Source organism: Sorex araneus, chromosome 2 (genome assembly GCF_027595985.1).
Source record: "Sorex araneus isolate mSorAra2 chromosome 2, mSorAra2.pri, whole genome shotgun sequence".
Taxonomy (NCBI): Eukaryota; Metazoa; Chordata; class Mammalia; order Eulipotyphla; family Soricidae; genus Sorex; species Sorex araneus.
Genome location: NC_073303.1, coordinates 122,888,001 through 122,912,362, shown reverse-complemented (window position 1 = coordinate 122,912,362; position 24,362 = coordinate 122,888,001). Strand labels below are relative to the sequence as shown.

Here is a 24,362-nt window from a genome sequence, read left to right as displayed (position 1 = left end):
AATAGTCTTCATCGCATGTATTAATGGATGCATCGTGTACCATGTGCTTCATAACTCATGATAGAAATGTAAGCTGTGCTGAAGAGATAGTACTGTGGGTGAGGATGCTTGTCTTGCATGCAACCGACCTGGGTTCAGTCCCCGGCATCCTGTATGGTTCCCCAGTCCCTGCCAGGAGTAAGCCTTGAGAACAACCAGGTGTAACTCAAAAACGAAAAAGAGGAAGGAAGGCAGGAAGGAAGGAAAAAAAGGAAGGAAGGAAATCAACCAAGTAGATGAAAGGTGGTGTTGCTTTCTTGGACATTGCCTCATGTCCAGGGATAGAGGAACATTTATCAGATTATTATGTTCACTTGTATATGAGTTATATTTCTTAATAGAACAATAGAACATGTACTTTCCTCTTTGCCTCCCTCTGTTCTTAGTCTTTATTCAATTTAATCCTTTAAGAAAAAATTATTCGTAATCAACATTTGTTTCCTTTTCCTTACCTCCTACATTGAATCTGTCACAAAGTTTCACAGATTTAGTTAGGCTCCCGAATATATTTTGTTTCATTATTTTCTACTGAGCTAAGAACTGCATAACTTTATCAGAGTCATTGGAGAAATCAATTGATCTTTCTAGTCCTGGCCTTGCTTCTGTCTCTTGGTTTATGGGACTTGCATCAGTTAACTTGCTAACACAAAACCACAGAACTATAAAATGAAGGCCCAATTTATTAGCCTAGCTACACAAACCTTTTAAATCTTTACCTAACTTTCATTTCTGGTGTCTTCTGCCATTTTTACAAATATTTTTTCTGGGGTTCCTGCTTCTTAGCTTTTTTCTGTATTTCATTTGTTGTGCTATTTAATCCTTTGTGCATAGTATGAGTAATTTTCAATAAATAAAATAAGGTAAAGGAGATTTTGTTGTATAAAATATAAACTAATTTTTGTTTTTATTTATTACTTTTAATTTCAAAGTTACCAGGTTATTCATGATTGAGTTTCAGGCCTAAGATGTTCAAACATCAGTTCCTCCATCAGTGTTCCCAGGACCCTCCCAACCCCCAGCCTGCCTCTGTGATGGGCACTCTACACCTATTTTCAGCATTCCATTCTTCTCCAGAGTGACCACTTCCTCCCGACCAATGTCCTTTAATTTAAAAGAAGAGTTCTTTAGTGTGGATGCCTCAGGGCAGGTACAGCTATATAATGTAGCGCCACCTAGTGGCATCTCCTTTCAGTTTTTCTCTCTCGGGTCAGCACACTGACCACTAACCATTAGCTCTTCAGAAATGAATATCTACCATTTTTTAATTGTTATTTTTAAATTTTAAAAAATAGTTCTAACATGTTCTGAATTAATAAGTACAGTTAAATGCTGTCATAATTATCCTACATTAAGAAGAATGTAGGATCGGGGGTGGAACACCATCTTCCCAGAAGTGCAGAGATTTTCAGGTGTTATTAAATTAAAACCTGAAGAGTTTGTTTTCCTATTTTTAGTTCCTTTGAAAAGAAAAATGAACTCTATAGTTATGAGTGTCGGAGAAACAATGATTTCTTCCTCCCTTTCTCAAACAGTGCCTGAGTTCCCACTAAGTGTCAGCTATATTAGGTGTTCCCTGTGCCTCCCCAAGGCACCAGGAAAGCGCTTCCGCTAACGGTTGGGCTGCTTCTCAGCACCAGTTGAGCTGGGCTGGGTTGCCCCAGGTGCTTTCCTGGTAAATATTTGTCACTGGGATCTCCAGAGAGGGAGAAAAACCCCTGCTTTGTAGCATTTGCACAGTCTGTGTTATAAATACTCCCAATACAGCTGATGTTCAGCTTCTGTGTGACCCCACTGATGGCTGGCAGAAATGCTGGAGTCGGCTCTTGGTCCCACCCTGGCCTGACTGAGGATCTGTGACCTCGGCCATGTTCTTCTGCTCCTTCCTTCACAGTCTCTCCCCAGCAGCTCTTACTTTCTGACAACGTGGTACATTTTCCATTCCGAGACTGTTTCCTCCACAGCTGTCTCTCTTTGTTTATTTTCTATTGTAATAGCAGCCAGGTTACGAATGACCTTAGGAGTCTAGAACTTTCACTAGGGTGAGATGTTTCTCTGCTCAGCATTGAGGCTTCTTGTAACAAAATCACAGAACCACAGTGCTTCAGTAGAGAAGTTAATGCTTTTTCTCACAATTGAGGTATCTGGGTGGCTCAAGGAGGATACAGCTGCTCAAGAAAGTGAACAGAGACTTTTGTTTTCTGGGCCTGTTCATTGGCCACCCATAGCATGTGGGTCCCTGAACAGGAAAGTGATGGAGTGACAGGCAACAAACCACATTCCAGTTTAAAAGAAGGGCAAAGCATGCAGGTATTTGCTGGGTTTGTCTTTTGCTAGGAAATAAATCACATTCATAGAAGCCATCTCCTCCTGTTGACTTAAATTTTATCACATGACCACCCAAAGCTATAAGAACCTGAAAAGTAAAACTTTCAGACCAGGCACACTGCTGATCTTGAACACATTTAGGGTATAGAAAAGAGATCAAACGACTATCTGGGCAACCATTGTGTCTGTCACTTTCTCTTTTGCCTTTGATCTTGGTTCAAGCCTATGAACTCTATAAAGCTATCATATCAACTTCAAGCTTAAAGTGTCTTTTGAGCCCTGATTCATAAAGTTCTTCTTTTTGTGGCTGCTTTAGCTTAACACAACTCTAGAACTAGATGTTCTAGGGTTTGGGCAGACTCCTCTCCCTTCTTTCTCTGCTTCCTTCCACAGGGAGAGAGATACCCTGGAATCATATTCCTGACACCCAGCTCCAAGCTCTCTGTTGTATTCTGCCTTTGGGGATAATGAAGTGAGCCTAGATAGATCTTTCTTTCTCTTTCCTCTTTCTCCTGGGGTCTTCTATTCAAAGAGCATAGATTGCCTTCTGTTCTTGCCCCAAGTTTTACAGGAACAGATTGTTAAACAATCTAAACCAGTGTTTTCTGAATCTGAGTAGGTGTTTTTTGTATGATTCCCACACTTGGTATTGGTTTTGTGTTTGTTCTGGGGCCACTCCTGGCAGAGCTCAGCGCTTACTCCTGGTCTTGCACATAGGGATCAGTCCTGACAGGGCTCAAGGGACCATATGGGGTTCCAGGGATCAAACATGGTGGGCTGGGCCATAAGTGCTATTTTATCTCTCCTGAGGCTTGATGTTCGGAAGCCCACTTTTGCCCAGATGTAGGCTAATTCTCTAACATAAGTTTTCTCCTGTAATAAAGGTGATATTTAAAATTCTGTCTACCTCTGTTACCTTTCCAATTTAGCTTGAAGTTGGATAAGTTATAATTTAACATATGAATTAATTTTTAAAAATCTTGATGCTTTGCTTAAGATGTGTTGAGTGCTGCTTTTCCTTTTTTTTAAAATCACTTTTAAACTTTAAATAGAATAAGTCTAACATCATACTTACCATTTGATTCTTTTGTTGGGGGCATGGGCCACATCTGGTGATGCTCAGGGGTTATTCCTGTTCTGCACTCAGGAATTACTTGTGGCAGTATTTGGGGGACCACATGGGATGCTAAGAATCGAACTTTAGTTGGCTGCATGCAAGGCAATCCCCCAGTTTGCTGTACTATCTCACTGGCCCCTATCATTTGAAATTTAATGGTAGACATAGAACTCATGTTTTTTATTTCAAAAAATATTTTCATCTCATTGATTACTTTTTGGGTGCAAAACTGAAAATACTTTAAAGAAACCTTGTGACTACTTGTATATTTAAGGGCCCCAAAGTACTTAATTTTTCATGAAGGAAAACCCAATTTCCATAGAAGCAAATTTTGTAAACATCATGACAATTTGATGAGAAAATAACCTACAGACTTTAGAGTAGCACAGAATATGTCAGCCAAAATTTTAGTTGCAAGAAATAGAAGACCCTATTGAGACCAGCTTAAAAATAACAGCTATTTATTTTGTGAAGCATGGTGCCTTAACACCAAAAAAATTAATTAAAAAGATAATGAGGGGAGTTCACTGATTTGCTTCATGGAAAGCGTCAGCACTGTCTGTGCTTCCGGCGACAATTGAGCCCAAATTTCAAATAATGTGCTGTAGGCCCTAATTTCTATCTATTTTTGATTGTCACTCTGTAAATCCTGGCACAGTTACTCACGATTCCAAATTGACTTCCAGTTGCTCTCAGAGTTACTTGAATCCGCAATCATGAGACAGATAATCTCTGTCTCTGCAGCATCCCCCATTCGGAGTCACTGTGATGGGACCAGCTGGGTCCTTGTGCCTTCCATCTAAAGCAGACCCACTCCATTGTCTGTGATGCACGCTTCACCCCAGTCTGACTGGACCAGTGCAGTCCAGAGCCCAGAGCAGAGACTGGAAAAGACTATCCTCCCCTTGTAAGAAAGAAGATGCTCTGCTGTCTAGCGAGGAGGACAGGGAAACAAAGAAATCAAGGGTGAAGAAGACAACAGGAAGTAATGGGTGAACAGGCATCAGGGCTTCAGTTATATGATGATATGGAAGAGTGGTACAGCCGTATACCTAAAACACAGACTCAGCTACACTGAAAACATGATACTTAAGCTGCAGTCACTGGAACTTTGTAATGTGTCTGTCAGGTTGGCAGGGGGGATGGGGCAGGAATATGAGAACACATATGAAGGGAAATTGACACCAGTGATGGGATTGATGTTGGAATATCGTGTACCTAAAACTCAACTATTAATAACTTGGTAAATCACAGTTCTTTAATAAAGGGCAAGCAAATGATTTCTCAGTATGATAGTATTTTCAGAGTCTCTTGCCCGCATGCCTGGCTGTCTCCCCCGGGGCCCCTCGGAGGGGATGGGATCCAGCTTCCCTCCCCACCCTGACCAGAGCTTCCGGCAGCCGAAGTCCACCGGAACCTAGCTACAGTCATGCTCGAGGCCCCTCTCCACACGTTCGGACAGGCCTCATGCATGAAGGTACTGGCATAGGAACCCAGGTGTGTATAATCCCATCAATGGCCAACATCCAGAGATTTAAAAGTGAGCTCCCAGAAGCCTACTTCTTGTAGCCTACTTCTCCCTCTGGGAGAAACTGGCAATCTTCTGAGAGTTTCCTGCCCACGTGGGACAGCCTTGCAAGCTTCCCATGGTGTATTCATATGCTAAATTCAGTAACAAGCTGGATCTCATTCCCCTGACCCTGAAAGAGCCTCCAGTGCGACATCCTTGGGAGGGCCAAGTCGAGAGAGACTTCTAAGATCTCAGGGAAAGGACGAATTGAGAGGTTACTGAGCCCGCTCAAGAAATTGACGCTTAAGAGGGATTTCGTGCTTTGATAGTATTTTCTATTGGTTACTTTGTAAAATTGTTGAGGAAATTTTGCTATAGAAGTGAAGACTCAGGATTTATCTGGAGAATTTTATATTAAAAATCATGTCCACATCCAGATGACAGTCTTGAGGAACTCCAGTATTTAGTCTTGGCCCCTCATTGTTGTCTTGAACTCAGACATGCCTCTGAGTTCATATTCCTCTTGGGATATCAACTATTATAATATTTGGAATATTATTAGATCTCACAAAATAACTTGTTGAAGTGAAGCCACTGTCTCACACAGAGCAAAGGCCTACTGTCAGTCAGAGCTTTGCTTTGCTCTCTACTCTTATTTGGGACCTGACTCCAGAAAACATCACACCCTTCCTTCCCTTCTAGGGCTTTCTGGAAGGGAGAATGTCTTCAAGGACTGAGCAGAATTATTTAAAAATACAGTGCTTCACAGACGTTTTGTTCTGTAGAGCATAGTGCTTATTCACCTCCTTGGAAAGCCTTTCTTAAAATTCCCAGTATGCTCTAATACTATGGGTGTGTAATGACAGAGGTTTAGGGCAGACTGAGGTGGGAAGGGAGTGGGAAACAGTGCTACCCCAATAGATAATACTTTCTGCTACTTTTCCAGACAATGCACCAAAGAATCCACAGTTAAGTATTTTACTGGCTCTAAAGATTTAAGAAATCAGGAGTATTTCTCTTCCAGAGAATATGCTGCCTACATAAGCCTTGGGGTTGATTGTTGCATAATTTGAACTGGCAGAGAGCAAAGGAACACCATTGTGTGCCAGTGTGCACATGCTGAATGTTCTTCTCCTGAAGACAGGAGGTGCCTTCCGGTTATCTCACTGAGTCACTTCTGAAGGCACAAGTCATGCGGAAGGACTTTGGATCAGTTTCTTCAGCTTCATATGACTTATATAACATATTTTTGTGTATTTATGGACATAAACATGTGTAGGAGTTATGTAGCAAAAATTCAACCACCAAACCAAATATATGTATGTTATACCAGAATTTTGTATATATATATATATCACTGTATCACTCTATCTATTATTGTCATCCCATTGCATTGGTGCCGCTTGGCTAATGTTTGGTGTTATTAGAATGATGTCATCAGTGAAGGGAGGTGGTGTAGTTGCTGACCGTCTATCTTCATTCCCATTTCTTCCCATTCCAGTGGTCGTATGACATTCTCAAGGGTGGTACTGAAGAGTTTCGATGAAATAGTATCACCCTGCCGAACCCCTCTTGATGATCACTTCCCTGTAGAATGGTGAGATCCTGGTGATCTCGGAGGATCCTGATGTATTGAGTTTGAATGCCCTGTTTGGCTAGGGCTTTGATCACCGTTTCAGTCTCAACAGAATCAAAGGCCTTCTTGAAATCAATGAACGTTAGACAGAGCAGCATCTTGAACTCTCAAGAAACCTCAGTGAGCTTGGTCACCGTGTGGATATGGTCGATCTTGCTGAATCCTTTTTGGAACCTGGCTTGCTTGCATGGTTGTCCTTCATCTAGTGTTCTGCCAATCCTATTCAGGATGACTTGAGTGAATAATTTGTAGATGATGGACAACAGGCAGATCGGTTGATAGTTGCTAATGTTGTGGTTGTCTCCCTTCTTGTACAACAGAACAGTTCTGCTGGTTTTCCATTGGGATGGAACCTTGCATCCAGACAGGTAGTATGTGAAGAGCCAAGCCAGTGTATTGAAGAGTACTGGCGGAAGATTCCTCAGGTCTTCCCAGCATTGTCCCTTCCTAAATCTGACACCCCATTTCGTCAGTAAAGAAGTGTATATATAATATACCAGTATACAAATACTGATATAATATATGTTGTACATATACTTCCAATAAACCAAATATATGTATATACATATTTTTGGTGTCTATGTATACATATATATTTCATTTGTTTTCCCTTGGAAATTAGTTGCTCCCAACATCTCTGCAATGATTTGCTTATAAATTCTTGTCCAAAAAAATCTTGTTTAGCAACTGTTTTTCTGTACCTGCCATTCATACAATAATCGGATGTCATTGTCAATCATACAATAATCTAATTGATTTGTATTCTCATGTAAATTAGCTGGAAGGCAGATAGAGCAATAGCTCTGTTTTTCAAGATGTTTCCTATTGTGTTGCCAAGAAACGACTCTTCTTTAACTCTTTATCTCTCTATCCCAAACGATGCAGTTTTCACACATTCCTGAAAATGGTCACTTAAGTTTTTAAATAATTCTTACAGATAAAGTTACACAGAGAAGATTCAGGAGTTGAGATGAAGGGGTTAATATTCTTAAGACACGTGCACAAAAGGCATACCTTTGGCTTATTCACTTCAGAGTAGTATTGGGGAGTAATTTGTAAGTTTGCTTTTCATAGTAGAGTAAGTTGCAGCTAATGTTACTAAATTTAGCTTTTAGATTGGCTGTTTGGTTGGGCAAATAGAGTTTCTTGCCCCTGCACCTGGCTGTCTTCACCGGGGCCCCTCCAAGGGGGTGGGTTGAGTTTCCCTCCCAGCCCTGAGTAGAGCCCCCGAAGCCAAGCCGAAGACCTCTGGAACCCAGCCACAGCCATGCTCAAGGCCCCTCTCCACATGTTTGGATGAGCCTCACGCATGAAGGCAGAAGAAGCCAGGTGTGAGGGACAGGGGGCTGAGATCTCCAAGCCTGCTCGCATCAGGACTGGGCCTCTTCTGTCCAGATCCCCCATTTTTCAGTAGCTAGGCAGTCACAACCAGAAACTGCCCTCAGAGCTGTGTAATCTCATCAATGGCCAACATCCAGAGACTATAAAACCAAGCTCCTGACTGCGCGACATCTTATAGCATAGTTCTCCCTCTGGGAGAACCTGGCAAGCTACCGAGAGTTTCCTGCCCACATGGGAGAGCCTGGCAAGCTCCCCATAGCGTATTAATATGCCCAAACCAGTAACAATGATGGGGTCTCATTCCCCTGACCCTGAAAGAGCCTCCAGTGTGGCACCGTTGGGAAGGACGAGTAAAGAGAGGCTTCTAAAATCTCAGGGCTAGGACGAATGGAGACGTTACTGAGACCGCTCGAGAAAATCGATGATCAACGGGATGATGATGATGATGATGATGAATAAATACCTTGCCTGGAGTGAGAGAGATAACCCATGGGGCTGACCACAGGCTTTGTATACAGGAGGCTTGGATTAGGTCCCTGGAAATCCCATGGTTGCTTGAGCACCTCTGGGAGCAACCCCTGAGGAGAATCTGGAATAATTCCTAGGACTGCGGATTGTGGCCCTCTACTCTCTTCCCCATTTCCCCACCCAAAAAGTCTTGACTATGTAACTTTACTTAATTAATAACTATCTATTGAGTATTTACTGTGGGGCACATTTTGGGGACTAAAGTGACCAAAACAGTGACTACTGTTTATAATACTTTAGCCCAAGGAAGCAGAGAGATAACAGGACAAATAAAAATACATTTAGAGGCTGATGAATGTCACAAAAAAATTCAAGCAAAGCAGGTGAAGGGAATTAATTGGGTTGAGAGTTTGCGGGGAGGTGGAGATGGAAGTTTGAGGTAAGCTGGTCAGTCAGGTCATGGAGAATGTGAAATTTAGGGACATTCTCTTTGCTTAGCTGGTGGGAAGACACCCCCTCACCCACAATGACCTGGGCAGTGGCATTCCAAATAAAAGGAGCCCCAGAGCTGTGGTCCCCAAGGCAGAGCTGTGAGAGGCTGACTTGGCTGGAGCTGGGAAAGCCAGGGACAAGCCAGAGAGTGGTGGGTGTTGGACCCCAGGGTTGTGCAAATGTACAGGATTCCTGCAGGCTTTGGAGGGGACCCGCTGAGTGAGAGTGAGTGTGAGGTCGAGACTGTGTGACAGCACTGTGGGAGGCTATCATGGAAGCAGGGTAGCCGGACTGGGAGCTTGGCAGTGATTCATGTGGGAAATCATGGTGAGTGTGCCCCAATTGCTCCAGCGACAGCAGTGAGAGCTGTTTGTGTTCTGGCTATTCTGAAGGTAGACCCAAGCAAATCTCCTCACGGGTTAAGATGAGAAGTGGAAGGACGGGATTGAACTGGAAAACAGAGCTTCCAAGGAAGACTATTTGTATTTCCCACACTGTAGAGCTGTGTTAAGTCTTTGCTCAGTAGGGAGATACACACAAAGTGAAAATTAATAATTAATTTCACATGCGGTTTGCAGATGAGCAGGGTTTGTTTCTTCCCTCTAGGAAGAGAGTCCTCAGGTTATTGGGGTTGTAGACTCCAGTGAGGTAACTGGGAGTTGTCTTTGGAGCAGAGAGAAGAAGGAGGAAAGAACGGAATCGATATATTAAACCAATAATCAGACCTCCCAAAAGGAACTGTTTGTAAGACTAAAGAGTTTGAGGAGAGTTGGATGCACTGTCCAGTGTGTGCTAAGTCATCCATGGATGGTTGTGGAAGTTGGTTGCTCACTAAACTTATTTTTCCTTTTTCCTCCTCTACTTTTCCTACCTTACTCGTTGAACTTGGGTTTTTAAAAAATTGTTTTCCGTAAGTTTTTCATTATAGGACTGTTTCAAAGACTGATAGCACCAGATAGAGCATCTTAAATGGAGTCACTCCAGGTTTAAATGAGCTTCTATAGAATGGTTTTCAGGATTCTTCATTCGTGACATGGCAAATTGGGGTGAGGCAGTGGAGAGAGAAGAGTTACAGTGGGTCTCTAAGGAACTTTGTGCATCAGGTTTGAGCAATTAGGATTTCTTAAGAGCTCCATATTTCCAAGATAAGAGGCAAATGTCATCCGTGAAATAAAAATTAATTTGAGCCGGGACCTGATTTATAGGATCTTGTGTTATTGTGTGCTTCTGAGAAATTCAGTGGATACTAAAATTGTAACTCTTCTGATGAGAAGTTACAATTCGGCCTCATACTTAGAAATGTATGGAGAGTTCTCACCCAAGGCATAAAATAACCTATAAAAGCAGAGTGAAAGTGGGGATCTAGTCCTCAAGCGAGAAAGGAAGTTGGCGTGGTCAGAGGAGAAGCTGGGTCCTGGAAGGAGGCAAAGACTGAAAGAGAAGGGGAAGAGGGATCAGATAGAAATGGTGGGTGCAAGTCCAAGGCAGACCCTGCGGGGGCACTTGGGGTGCTGAAGGTGAGGGATAAGCATAGGTAGAGTAGTCTGGAGCTCCCTGAGATGCTGCCAGTGGTGGAAGGAAAGCTCAGGGAGGAGCTTGCCTAGCTTCTCAGAGCACCGCTGGTGGCTTCTGACGCTTTCTGCATGTTCTGTGAAATACTTTTTCAGTTCAGTATGGACTGTGGGGTTGGTTCAGTTCTATTATGAGTTAACACTCCTATAAAAAAGGAAATGCCTTGAGAATTGAGAGAGAGAGAGAAAGAGAGAGAGAGAGGGAGAGAGAGAGGGAGAGAAAGAAAGAGAGAGAGAGAGAGAGAGAGAGATCAAACTCTTGCTTTGCATGCAGGCTAAAAGTTTCTTCCCTAGCACCACCACATCATCCCTGAGCATTGCCAGGGAAGACCCTTGAGCATTAAGCCAGGAGTAGCCCCTGAGCACCACCAGATGTGTCCCAAACTGCCTCCCTCCCCCCCAAAATAATTGTATTGAATTTGACTACATTTCTGTTAAAGATCTATCTACCCCTCCTGATTAGGCATTTCAGTGGGTAAACATGATTTAATCTCCCACCGCCATCTCTCCCAGGTCTCGCCTTACTTACTAGTTAATTCTGTTGCTGATAGTGGCTCTAAGGGAGGCACAGTGTGGCCACCTTTTATGTGGCCTTCGTTTTGTATTTGAAGTTCACAGGAGCCCGCCCAGCACAGTTCTTTCTCATCCTGCTTTGCTCTGCAAACACCGACTTTTCTCCATTGTATGTAAGTTTTGTCAACTCTCAGAAGAGCAGTAGCAGCATTAGGTAATTGGCTTTTTTGGTAGAAAGGAATCTGATGGTATTTTCCCCAATGTTAATGTTTTTTAATGACTCAGTGGAGGCCTGGAAAGGTTAAGTGGTAAAAGTAAGCAGAGCTTGACTTAAACTCACTGTCTCACCAACATTTTGGTCTGTGGAACCCATTATTTTTAATTAAATTTCACCAGGAACTGCAGTTTCTTATCCCCTGACACCTTTGGGAAAGGATTCTTTCTTATTGAATATTAAACTTGTTACTGAATAATTTGAAAGAAATTATAGATCCTTTAAACCATTATCATTTTATTTATGTATCGCTTTTAAGGAGTTGAAATAACATTGCTATTTTATTGCAGCAAGCAATATAAAATAAATTATTTTGTGCATGCTAAAAGGGTAGCTTGGGGAGTAACTGGGAAATGGGACAGTGGTGGAGGGAAGGTCACCCTGGTGTTGGAACACTGATGTTTAAACAACTGTATCATGAACCACTTTGTAAATCATGATGTTTAAATACAGTTTAAATTTTTAAAAGAAACACATAATATTATCATGATTTTATAAAGGTTTCCAGTGTGCATTGCCAGGGACCTGGGGGTATAAACTGTGTTCCCTTCACCTTTTGGAGTCCGTTGTTGTTCTTGAATATATGGTTTTCCAATTCATCCTCATTTAGCCACCCAAACTCTTCTTTCTCTCCTGGTGACCCCCATATTACTCACAGAGTCCCAGCTTTCACTTTCGTTTTAGGCCATTGAACTGTTTTCCCTGTGCATAGTGTGTTTTCACTCCCTCGCTGTTTATTATCACTCTCTATGCTCTCTGACAGCAGTGCAAGTTGACTTATCACGCGTGAGCATAATGAATCTTATCATTTCAGAAATAGCGTAATGACCGTCAGAGAACATGGCTTATCCATAGCCAAATGTGCTTTATGTCTAGTGCTCAGAAATGCCTTGGATGTCAGCTGCATTTGGGGTTCAGTATTGTGAAGCCCTAATCAGCTAAGTACCATAATCCTTCTTACAGGGTACATTCTTACTTGACCTGGAACTATATGCGGCCACCGTCACAGCATTAAAGAGTAACCTTTTCCTCACTAGAGGATTCTGTGGCTCGGTCATGAACGAGGGCTATTTGATGTATAACTTTTTAGTAATTGAGTTTGGAATACAATGATTGTAAGCCTGAGGAGACTCTCTGATCACCTGATTGAGGCCGACTTGTGCTGCAGATAGAGCCAGAAGGATGACATGAAGGCACTGCCTGGCAGAGTTGATGTATTTTTTTTTTTTTGTCAACATGATGCTTTACACTCGACAGATGTGCATTGGTGTTGAGCAAAAGGTAAAACTATACAAATGCGTTCAACATTGAGAGTTTTAAAAAGATTGATCTATTTTATGGCTTTTGACAAATATAAACCGGTCTGTTAAGAATTTCTATAGAAATTCTAGAAAGGGAACCATAATACATTCTGTGTTTTACAATATTACTTCTGTTGAATTCTTAATTTAATGTGTCTTAATGGTTTCAAATATCAAATTTGATTGCAACATTATATTAGACTATATGGTTAGTGTTGTGTGATGTAATTAATTATAATTTTATTTAGCAATTCCATGCTTTATAAAAGCTTTATAAAAGATAAAAGTCTTTTTCAAGATTGAGTCCTCAAACTTTCTGTTTTTATTTAAATATGATGATACTTAATGATCCCTACTAATAAAGATTATGAGTAAGAGATTTTCATATAGAATTGTAAGATAAAATTTTTACGTTTTTCTCGCTACTCTCTATGCTGTTATGAGTTTTAAGAGATAAAAATTGATGAATCTAAAAATTCCAGTTTCCGAATAGTCTTTTACTGTCCATAAAATGTTTTTTGAATGTTTGTTTGATGGATTAAAATGTCCAGAAACTTGATGATTGCTTTATAGTTTTATATGATCATTACTTTGTGTATGATAATAAAGCCATGAGATGAAACAGATTATTCATATTGTAATAGGAAGTGCATGATGATTAAAAAGTGGTATGTAAATTGAAAATATCTTTGAGAAGTTGGAAAAAGTGTCTCATTAAAAAAAGAATTTTTATTTGGAGTTTTTCTATAAATCAGTATGATTTTTAGACATGGAATTTTGAAGAGAATTGGCTTTGTTCTCAAACGATTTTGCCTAATTATGATGTGATTTGTAAGGAGTTAGGATATTTTTAATGTAGTGTTCTATAAACTGATTCCAAGTCCAATAGCTATATTACAGAGAAAGAACAAATGGTTGTTAACAATCTAATTTTCGATAAAGAGGAGTAGAATGAAGAGCTATTGAGTAAATATAAAGTTAATACAAGTGTGTTTTGATGTGGTTACATGAGAAATAGAAGCTTATATGAGTAATTGAAGATTGAGTTATAGCATTAAAAATTAAGGCTGTTTACAATGGCACATCAATTTTATTCTAAAGAAAGGGATAGTTTTGGGTTATGCTTCTCTCAGGGTCTTTGAAAGTATAAAATGAAGTATAACATAAATATAGTAATAAATGTCATATTTGACAAGTGCTCCATTCATCTAAATTTGTGGTAAACTTAAGGATTAGATACTGTATTGAATGCATGTTTAGAGGAACATACAAATTATTATTATATTATTTTACTTATAATTTTTTTAAGTAAAATTATCCAGTGATAAAATTGTTAAGGATCTTTTTAAAAAATAAGTCAATGGTGGAAATAGAGATTACAAATGCAGTAATTTAATTTTCACAGATGATTCCTCTCTCCAATACTAGAAAAGTGGTGTCTATAACTTTTCAGTTTTAAGGGAGAGCATATATGAAAAAATTATGTAGTTGGGAAAAATAATTTTGACTAAGTATTTCCATATTTTGCTTAATTAGTAGCAAATTCATCACTGTTTGGTTAAGAATATTTTTGAAATAAAATCCTGCCTTTTAGCAAAACTTTAATAAGGTTCTCTACCTTAAGGTGTCAAATTCCTTGTTAAGCAATAATAATAATAGTCATTCTAATTTCAAAAGCCATATTCTATACACTGTTCTAAGTTTATTTAAATCCAATGCAACTAAGCATCCACAGTATGATTCACATTTCAGCCAAATTTTATAATCTCCAGCACAAAATGATTGCTGGATTAATATTGAGTTCAGTTTATCCAAAGTACATTTTTTAAAAAGCACTTAGATGGCTTGCTAAGGACTAATTATTAATAGTTCTTACTTTGGAAATAAATTCTATTGTTAGTTAATATTCATATTCATCAGCAAGATGTTAAATCTACCCTAAATAACAAAGGCTCAAGATAGTTCACTTTATGCAAATTCCTTAAACTTTTATTTATTATTTATTGTTTTTTATTTAAATTTATATAAGTTAAGATTTTTAATTTTAAAGGAAGATTTCTTAAATTAATTGCATAAAGTGTTGCACTCTTCATGTTCCTTAATATCCAGCATCATGTTAACTGTAATACTGGAAATCTCCAAGTGAGTGATTGACACTCAGACACATTTTGCCAATGAAGACATTTTAGTAAACCAACAAAAGACAAGTTAACAAGAGTGTTTAATACATGTCTCTCATGTTAAAGCACTCTGCCATATTAAATCACTCCATAGGTCTGACTAACTGGTTAATAGCACAAGTGCAACTAAGACACACAGGTCCCTAACTGTGCTTTTTTCATGGCATTTTGCTACTCAGCTATTTTGCTAAGTATTTTTTTCTTTAGCTACTTATGTAAAAGTAATGATTGTTTCTGAAAAAAATAAAAACCTGTATGTAATACATAATGTCATGTAGATTAATACTAAAATATTTATTTTGAACACCCTTTTTCTATTACATATTTCAAAGTATAGAAATCTATGATTTTCTGTAACCATTTTAACCTGTATAAAATTTCTAGTTAAATACTAAATGTTTTATGTATGTGAAGATAAGATGATAAGCAAAAATCACATTTGTTTGCTTCAAATCATAAAATATTTATGACAGTGCACTCGTTCTGCATTTAATATAATGCTTTGATTTTTAGGGTCCAGATTTTAGTTTACCCTGGTGAATTAAAATAATGCACACAGGGATACATACAAAAGTCACTGTTGTTTGGCACCAGTTATTGGCAGATGGTTCGATAAATATGGAAGCCATAGTGATTCCTGAGCAAGCTCCTGGTAACTGACCACTTCAGTGTTTTCAGCAGTTGAGACAGAATCCATGGCAAATTATCAATAGCTCTTGAGATTCCCAGCAGCTTCTTATGTCCATTTTGAGATGCCTTGCCTTAGTTCTTCAGACTGAGATGCGTAGCCTGGCCTTCATTCCTCTGAGCTGGCTGAATAGTTAAATGGTTCCCTGGTTTCTGATTTCTGTGTTAAAACTCCAACATGGGAAAACTAGAGAGTGAATTCTGTTTTAGTACCAAACTCTAATTGGTCCATCAGCAGACTGTGGGCCAGGTATGGGAGAAAAGGGGTTCCATGATACAGAGGAGAGAGATACTGTTGCTGGGCTGATGAAACCACACATCTCTCTGTGCTGCCCTTGCTCTCCCCTCACCCTTCTATACTGTCTACTGAGCTGTTTAAATTGTAATCATCTTCAATTTCAGGTGACCATTCCTTTTCATTATCTCCTGTTTATATGTTTTGGGAAAAAAACCTATCAGTTGTTCTCAACTTCTGTCATCTTCAGGTTTCTGTTTCATTTGCTTCACATGCCTAGTGGTTGATTTTATCTGAATTCATGCCAGGGAAGAGGAAAGTATGAATATTTGGTTAACAATAACATCTGTGGTTCTGCTCCAACTACCCAGTTCTCCTGGTGTGAGAATAGGTGATGTCTTTCTTAAGTTCCTTCCTCTTGGGCTGGAAAGAAGTATGAGGGCTTTCCTGTCATAGCTGGTCTTAATATTAATGAAGATGTGTTAGAAATGCAAGTGTTTCCTTAAATCTAGAGTTATTGTGATAAATGAATGATTAGTGTTGACATTTATGCAAATTGCATATCTCACATTAGCGTTGTCAAGAGGGTTGGAGATGCAATGATAAAATGAAGATTTAGATGAAACAGTGCTCAGAGAGATCTAGGTAGATGACAAATGGGAAATGATGTTTGAGAGCCAGCCCTTCACTTTAGTCAAAAAGTATTCAAATCTTGAACCCAGTTTTTCTTCATTGTGTTTTTAAGTAACTTTCACATCAAGGTGTCAGAAGACGGAATGGAGGCTGGGATTTTTCTAAGCTTCTGAATAGCTGTTGGGAGCTGGCCAAGTGTCCCGAGCTAATAAACAAGGGCATTTGAACTAAGACTGTATTGCAGCTGCAGAATATGATTAGCTAATTTCGGGGAGCAAATATTTTCTATAGGTAGAATTTCAGGGATTGTCAAGCACATCAGGAGTACTTTTTGAATTCCCTAACTTGAACTTGAATTCCCTAAAATGAGTATTATTAGCAAAATTTTTGTTATGGCAGGACTTTCAAATGAAATGTAAAAGGAAGCAGAGGACCTATTTGATTTTATTCAACAACTTGTGGATGAATTAGACAGTTGCTTAAAAGGTTCTTCTCACCATCCTTTTCCTTTGGTTGCTTAGGCAAAGAAGTCCCTCGGTGTCTAGAGATCAGAGCAGGAGGTACGAGCAGAGGGAAGACAGAGAGGACTATTCACAATATGCTCCATCGGACAGTGCCATGCCCGGCTCTCCCTCTGACTACCCGGACATGCGGTCTCAGCGGGAACCCCAGTTTTATGAAGATTCTGATCATCTAAGTTACAGGGACTCCAGCAGGAGAAGTCACCGACATTCCAAAGAGTACCTTGAAGATGATGAGGATGTGGAGAGCAGAGATGAGTATGAGAGGCAAAGGAGAGAGGAGGAGTACCAGGCGCGCTACAGGAGCGACCCCAACCTGGCCCGTTATCCAGTGAAGCCGCAGCCCTACGAGGAACAAATGCGGATTCACGCCGAAGTGTCCCGGGCACGGCACGAGAGAAGGCACAGCGACGTTTCTCTGGCCAACGCCGAGCTGGAAGATTCCAGGATTTCCATGCTGAGGGCTGACCGCTCCCCCAGGCAGAGATCCATATCGGAGCGCCGAGCGGCCTTGGAGAACCAACGGTCTTACTCCATGGAAAGAACTCGAGAGCCCCAGGGGCCAAGTTCTTATCCACAAAGGACCACAAACCATAGCCCTCCCACCCCCAGAAGGAGCCCCATCCCCATTGATAGACCAGACTTGAGACGTGCTGACTCCCTCCGGAAGCAGCATCATTTAGACCCTAGCTCCGCTGTCAGGAAAACTAAACGGGAAAAAATGGAAACCATGCTAAGGAATGATTCGCTCAGTTCAGACCAGTCCGAGTCAGTGAGACCTCCACCACCAAAGCCTCATAAATCAAAGAAAGGAGGTAAAATGCGCCAGGTATCATTGAGCAGTTCAGAGGAAGAATTAGCTTCCACTCCTGAATATACAAGTTGTGATGATGTTGAGATTGAAAGTGAGAGTGTGAGTGAAAAAGGTAAGCATTCGATTCTAATCATACCTTTCCCTGTAACTGGTTAGATAAGGCTTTTCTGTTTTAGGTTGCCTTTCTGCATATACACTAAAGAGCTACTACCTTTATTTCAGAAGCCTTAATTTAATGGTGTTGGTTATGTGAAAAAAAAGTTAAAGTGACAAAAAGGCGAATGTCTTGTGTTGTATATGTGGAAGTAAAGAGTTGATTTAAAAATATTTTTTTGCATTATGTCTGGAATATTTCTTCTACTTAATGACATATTAAGATAGTTATTAGCTATAGTTGCAAAATCACGTATTATGTTTCATTTAAGACATTGTGTTCACTTAATTAGAAATCAGAAAAACTTCCCCAAGTGCAAGGATGCAATACAAACTATCTATAATTCGTTTTGCCAAATTAATCATTATTAATGTTTTGTTAAATTTTCTTCCCTTTTCCTATGCATGAATATTTTACATATTTAAGAAACCAGTATCATACTGGATATAATTTTTTATTCTGATTTATTTCAATAAATATCATATCATTAACTTTTTTCCAAACCATTAAGCTGTTCCTTAGAATGATGCTTTTAATGACTGCACTGATATTCTGTGATAAGGAGGTGCCACTAAAGATAGCTTTTTGGGGAGACACTGCAATGACTTGTAGCTAGTAATATTAATAGTACTACAATGTTTCATCTTTGTGCAAATATTTTTCAATTCTCTGAATATTTCATGAATACAGATTTGTACTTTTTATTTAATTTTACTCTTTTGTGCTTTTAACTCATATACCAAGTTGCCAAGAAAGGTTAATACTTGTTAGATGCGCTAGATCTTTTAGTTTTGAAGCACCAGGTCTTTGCCAGTATTACAGACCACAAAATCATGCTCTTTGTCATTTTAGAATATGATTGTGACATTTATTGAAACTTTTATGTGTTTATTGGTGTTTGATGTATTACTCTATGAATTATCTGAACATTCCTATTATTCTTTCTGCCCATATTTCTTTTGGGTATTAGGTTTTCTATTACTGATTTATAAGAATTTTTTTGTGGTTAATGTTTTACCCATTTAATTGTCATCTCTTCCAAATGCATTTCCCATTTTACTATTTAATTCATTATTTTTCTTCGGTAGTTTTGAAATATTGACTTTAACATTCCTAAATCTTTGGAATTTCTCTCAAACTCTATTCATTCTCAAGTCAATTATTCAACTGTATATTTTCTCATGCTTTTATTTAGTGACATATTTCTTTTAATCTTTCTGCAATTTATTTTGTTACATGCCACAATACACTAGATACATGAATATCTAAAATGATTTCTGTGACCCAAGTCCTTTGTTGATGCATGTGTGAACACACACACACACACACACACACACACACACACTGATATGTTTGGTAAATAATCTATTTCTTATTTATAAGAATTAACAGAAATCATAAAGAAATTCAAGAAGGATGCTGCATATGAAATTTATATAGAATAATTTATACTGATCCAAAATAATTTATTAGAAAATATAAATAAAAGCAATTCCCATTAAGATATAAAACCAGAAAATATTATATAAAGTAGTCTCACAGGAGGAAAACCATGAAGCTGTAAGGAGTGTCATAAAAGAAAATGTGAATAGAGATCCATTTCATGGTACTAACTGGGAAGGCTAAATGCTATAAATATGCCTGTTCATTTCCAAATAATCTCTTGCAGAAAATAACATCCTGATCATAATCCCAGCAGAAATCCTTAGAGTTTAGTTTCTAAAGTTAAGCTGATAGATGTAGAAGAGGGAAAATTTACCTCTCTCCCTCCCACCCCCACCATTCCCTTTAAGTTCATCTGTGTATTTGTTGGGGGCTGGAGGGGGTCATTATGTTGGAAAACTGAGACAAATTAATACAGGCAAGACAAATAGACCTTTCTTGCCATGTGTACTGTGGCACTTGTTTATGAAGCAGGTAGAACTTGGGTTTTTAAAGCCATCTTGACAGAAGAACAATACATTTTTAGAGAGGTGACAAAACAAAGGAAAAGGATCTCAGTTTTTGGGTAGCAAGTTATGGGGAATGTAAAGTTTGGGACCTCATGAAGTGAAGGGTGATTAGAGAGGTTAGTGAAATTTCTTGTGTGGATTCTTCTGGCACCATCTTTTGAGCTGATGATAAAGAGTGATTAGCTTCTGTTCTTCCTGTTATGGTGAAGGGGCTTCTTTACATAGTTTTGTCTTGCTTTTAGGCAAATAGTGAGAGAGCAGAGGGCTTCTCTTTTATCTGCTTAGAATACATCTACAGTTCAAATAAATCAAGGCAGAACATCATACTAATTAAGATGCTGGAAATGGAGTTAGGGCCCAGTCTGGGTCTCAGATTTGTTTGACCTGCCCAGGGAAGAATTCAAGAATGAGTCAGAGACATAAAGAAGAAAAGAGACTTGGGGCCGGAGCGATAGCACAGCAGGTAGGGCGTTTGCCTTGCACAGGCCAACCCGGGTTCGATCCCCGGCATCCCATATGGTCCCCCAAGCACCGCCAGGAGTAATTCCTGAGTGCAAAGCCAGGAGTAACCCCTGAGCATCGCTGGGTGTGACCCAAAAAGCAAAAAAAAAAAAAAGAAGAAAAGAGACTTATAAAAGAATATTTAAATAGTACACTAAGGATCAGCATGCAGGCATATTCCAGGGTTAGTAGTTCAAAAAATTTCTCCACAAATGCCTCATTTGTACAGATAAAGAAGAGGGCACATTAATTAGAGTATTCATGATTTTTCAGGGAAGAAGTAGCACTCTGGAGTGATTTCATGGAGTCAACACACCACCCATATTCTGACCATACTTGGTCACTTCCAGTACTTGTCATGGCAATTGTAAACCGTCATGGCACCAGTGGGAATGGTTTTTACTATATAGGTATATTGTAGTTAGTTGGATGTTGTCCCTTGGTAACCTGGTCATATGACTGATTCTCTAGGCTGCACCCAGTCCACTAGAGTCTTGGTCTTTATCATTCTTGCTTCTTAAGATGTTTAACATCTATAAAATATTAACTCTTTTGGAAAAACATCACATAGTTTGTATACAGAACAGGTATCACTGACTTTTAATATAATTTTGTAACAAGTAATTTATACACACACTTATACTGGTCAGTTTTCCAGTCTTTGTTGAAGTTAAACTATGAACACTGGGCCAGAGTGGTAGTACAGTAGGTAGGGCATTTGCCTTGCACACTACTGACCCGGGTTTAGTCCCCGGCATCCTGTGTGGTCCTCTGAACACCACCGTGAGTAATTCCTGAGTGCAGAGCCCATAGTAACCCCTGAGCATTGCTGCATATGACCCCAAAACACACACAAACATACAACAACTTTTTATGAATACTACTAAGAAAATGATTTTTACTGAAACATTAGGGAACTAGAAGGAAAAACTATAAATGTTTTAATCATAGAGCACAGAATTTTTATTGTCCAAAATGCATCCTTAAGTTTACTTGATATATTTTATTTATTTATTTATTTAAGTGGGCTGGAGCCATAGCACAGTGGGTAGGGCGTTTGCCTTTCACGTGGCCGACCCAGGTTTGATTCCTTTGTCCCTCTCGGAAAGCCCAGCAAGCTACCGAGAGTATCCCACTTGCATGGCAGAACCTAGCAAGCTACCTGTGGTGTATTTGGTATGCTGAAAACAGTAACAAGTCTCACAATGGAGACGTTACTGGTGCCTGCTTGAGCAAATCAATGAACAGTGGAATGACAGTGCAGTGCAGTGCTTTATTTAAAATGAATCACCATGAGATAGAGTTACAAAGCTGACAGTGGTTGGGTTTCAGTCATACAGTGTTTCAACTCCCACATCTCCACCAAGTGTACATTTCTCACCACCAAAGTCCCCAGTTTCCCTCCCACCACCCTTCCTTAGACTGTCTATGGCAGACACCTTCCTTCTTTCTTTCTGTCTCTCTGTCTCTCTTTCTCCTTATTTCTCTGTTTCTGTCTCCTGCTATTCTTTTTTTCTCCTTCAGGGCATTATGGTTTGCAATACAGGTTATCATATTTATTCCTTTACCTGTTTTCAGCGTGTAGTTCTTACCCAGAGATTTCCAACTATCTTTGTCATGGTGCTCCCTTCTCTATCCCAACTACCTTCTCCCCCAGCACTGGACGCAGGCTTCCAATCCTCCTGGCCCTTGTTTATAAATGGATGGGTATGGAGAATATCATGCTGAGTGAAATGAGTCAGAACAAGAGGGATATACATAGAATAAGGTTGGGCTCATTTGTGGGATATAAAAAAACAAAATATGAGACCAGTACCCAAGGATAGTAGAATTTTTTTTTAGTTAGGCTGCTTTTCATACTTACTTGAATGTATCATACTAAGTAAAAAGAAAAATGGTTACCTTCAGAGGCTTGCTATTTTGTGATGTACTCTGTGTTTTGAGGGAAGGGAAACACATTTCCAATGGTGCTAAGGGGCTGCTTCTGGTTCCATGCTCTGTGGTCACTCCTGGCATTGATCATGGGACTATGTGGTCCTGATATAAAACCTAGGGCTCCAACCTGCAAAGCATGTGCTCCGATCCATTGAGCCATCTCTCCAAGTCTCTACTCCAATTCTTTACTAATGCAGTGCCATCACTTTTGCCATGGAAAGTTGCAAACCATGAAAAAATGCTCAAAACTTCTTGGCAGTTTTTTTGTATGCCATGTCCTTCTAGGACTTATGCATTGTTTCAAGATTTTGAAGTATGCACTGACATTTCCTATCACATAAATAAAAGGCTGTAGAGGAATTACGTCAAAACTCTATGTACTAGCATTTAGAGAGACTAAAGTGTTTGTCACTTCAGGAAGGACATTGGGTGTCATTCACGCCTCTTTTCTCTCCTAACTGAAAGTCCTCACACATAGTCAAGGGTACTAAATTTGTCTCCCCTTCCCCCCCTTTATTCTTCTAGGACTGGATGTGTAATCAAAATAGAATTTGACAGATTGGCAAGAGGAAACCCATAAATAAAGTTCAAAACTATCACATATAAGTCATGTTTGCAGTGCAGAAACACACACTGAGTACCACGCCCATATGGCTGAAGACCAGACAGAGGTGGGGGAGAGGGGCCAGGGCCAGTCTAGTGAGAGGGCTCCAGGGCAGGCACATACATGGGGCATGACTGTTCTGCTTTCTCCAGCACATAGAACACAGGTCAGTCCCCTCCTCCACTGAGAGAGAGCCTAATAGAGACCAAATGCAAATGTCTCTTTGTAAAGGCCCCTGCTGTGAAATAGGTCTCACAACAAAAGTTGTATTCACTGGTGGCAGATTTTTCCCTCCTGCACATCTACCTATATATTTCAGAGTATGGTTTCTGCCAATGTGTATTTCCATTAGACAATCATATTTTGAGCATGCTTTAGCAGAGGACATCTAAATAAAATAACACTTTTCTGTTTAGTGTTTCCCCAGGAGAGGTTTTTGGCAAGGAGAAGTGGCCATGCAGAGTTTGGGATAATGAGGGGAAATCTAAATTGTGCTATTCTTGACTTTTTTGGGATAGAGTATTAGTTTTTGACTATTTGTGAAAAAAGTATCAAATTGTTTTGCGTATAGGCTGCTTTTATTTACGTATATTTGGGGGTGGGGCTTGGATTGAACCCAGAGCCTCACTCAGAGAATAAACTGCTTTTGTTTGGGGGGCCACACTAGTGGTGCTCAAGGCTTACTCTTGGCTCTGTGCTTAGGGACCACTCCTCGTGGGGCTCAAACTCACTTGGCTGTGTGCAAGGCAAGCAATTTATCTGCTGTACTCTCTCTGGGCCCTAAAATAAGCACTTTTAATAATCTATGTAACATTGTGGTCTAAAGTCATCTTGGTATTTAACTAATGTTTGAAAATTCTTCTTAATATTAAAATAAGTTTATTAATGTCATTCCCCCCGCATATTGGTACCTTATTCTGATGAAGATCAATTAACTTTTAAAAGGTACTTGTTCTTAGGTTCCGGAGATATAGTATAGGAGGGAAGGTACTTGCCTTGCTTGCAGCCAAACTGGGTTTGAGCCCTGATCCCCAGCATCATTTATGGTCTCCCAACCCTGAGTATCACAGGGTGTGGCCCTCCTACCATAAGACAAAACAAAAACAAAAGCTAATTGTTCCTTTGCCTTATTATTCTTAGGTTAAATAGCTTCCAGAATGTATTTTACAACTCAGATGTCTTAATTCATTATCTGACCTATCTGTTCTTTTTCATTATGTGCACAGCCTATCTGTCAGAACTGTGCAAAACAAGATTGGATCCAGTAATTTAATTTTAAAATGCTAACCAACACTGTAGAAATTGCACTGGACAACATTATCATTCACTTCCATTGGAAAGATTCTGTCCAGGCCCATGTATGTTATATTATAACTTTTAAGTCATAGCAGATTCTTTCCTGCTTTTTAAATAATCAAATTCCAAGGGTAATTCATAAAACTTGCATATAGTTCACTCTGTTTGAAACATTTTTTTTCTGACATCATGTTGTTTTATTAGAAATTTAATAGGAGCTTAAGAGATAGTTCAGCAGGTCAGGCATTCACTATGCACATAGC

The 24,362-nt window shown here is 39.5% G+C and overlaps 1 protein-coding gene across 50 annotated transcripts in view; it reads left to right on the top strand.

The window, feature by feature from the left end:
• The window catches only part of RIMS2 (regulating synaptic membrane exocytosis 2), a 547,885-nt gene that overhangs the window by 230,434 nt on the left and 293,089 nt on the right, over positions 1-24,362 (top strand). For all 50 annotated transcript variants that reach the window (XM_055125211.1, XM_055125201.1, XM_055125204.1 and 47 more), the window contains one exon: positions 16,844-17,769. In XM_055125211.1, the coding sequence (XP_054981186.1) occupies positions 16,844-17,769 (926 nt within the window). The remainder of the gene's footprint in view (positions 1-16,843; positions 17,770-24,362) is intronic.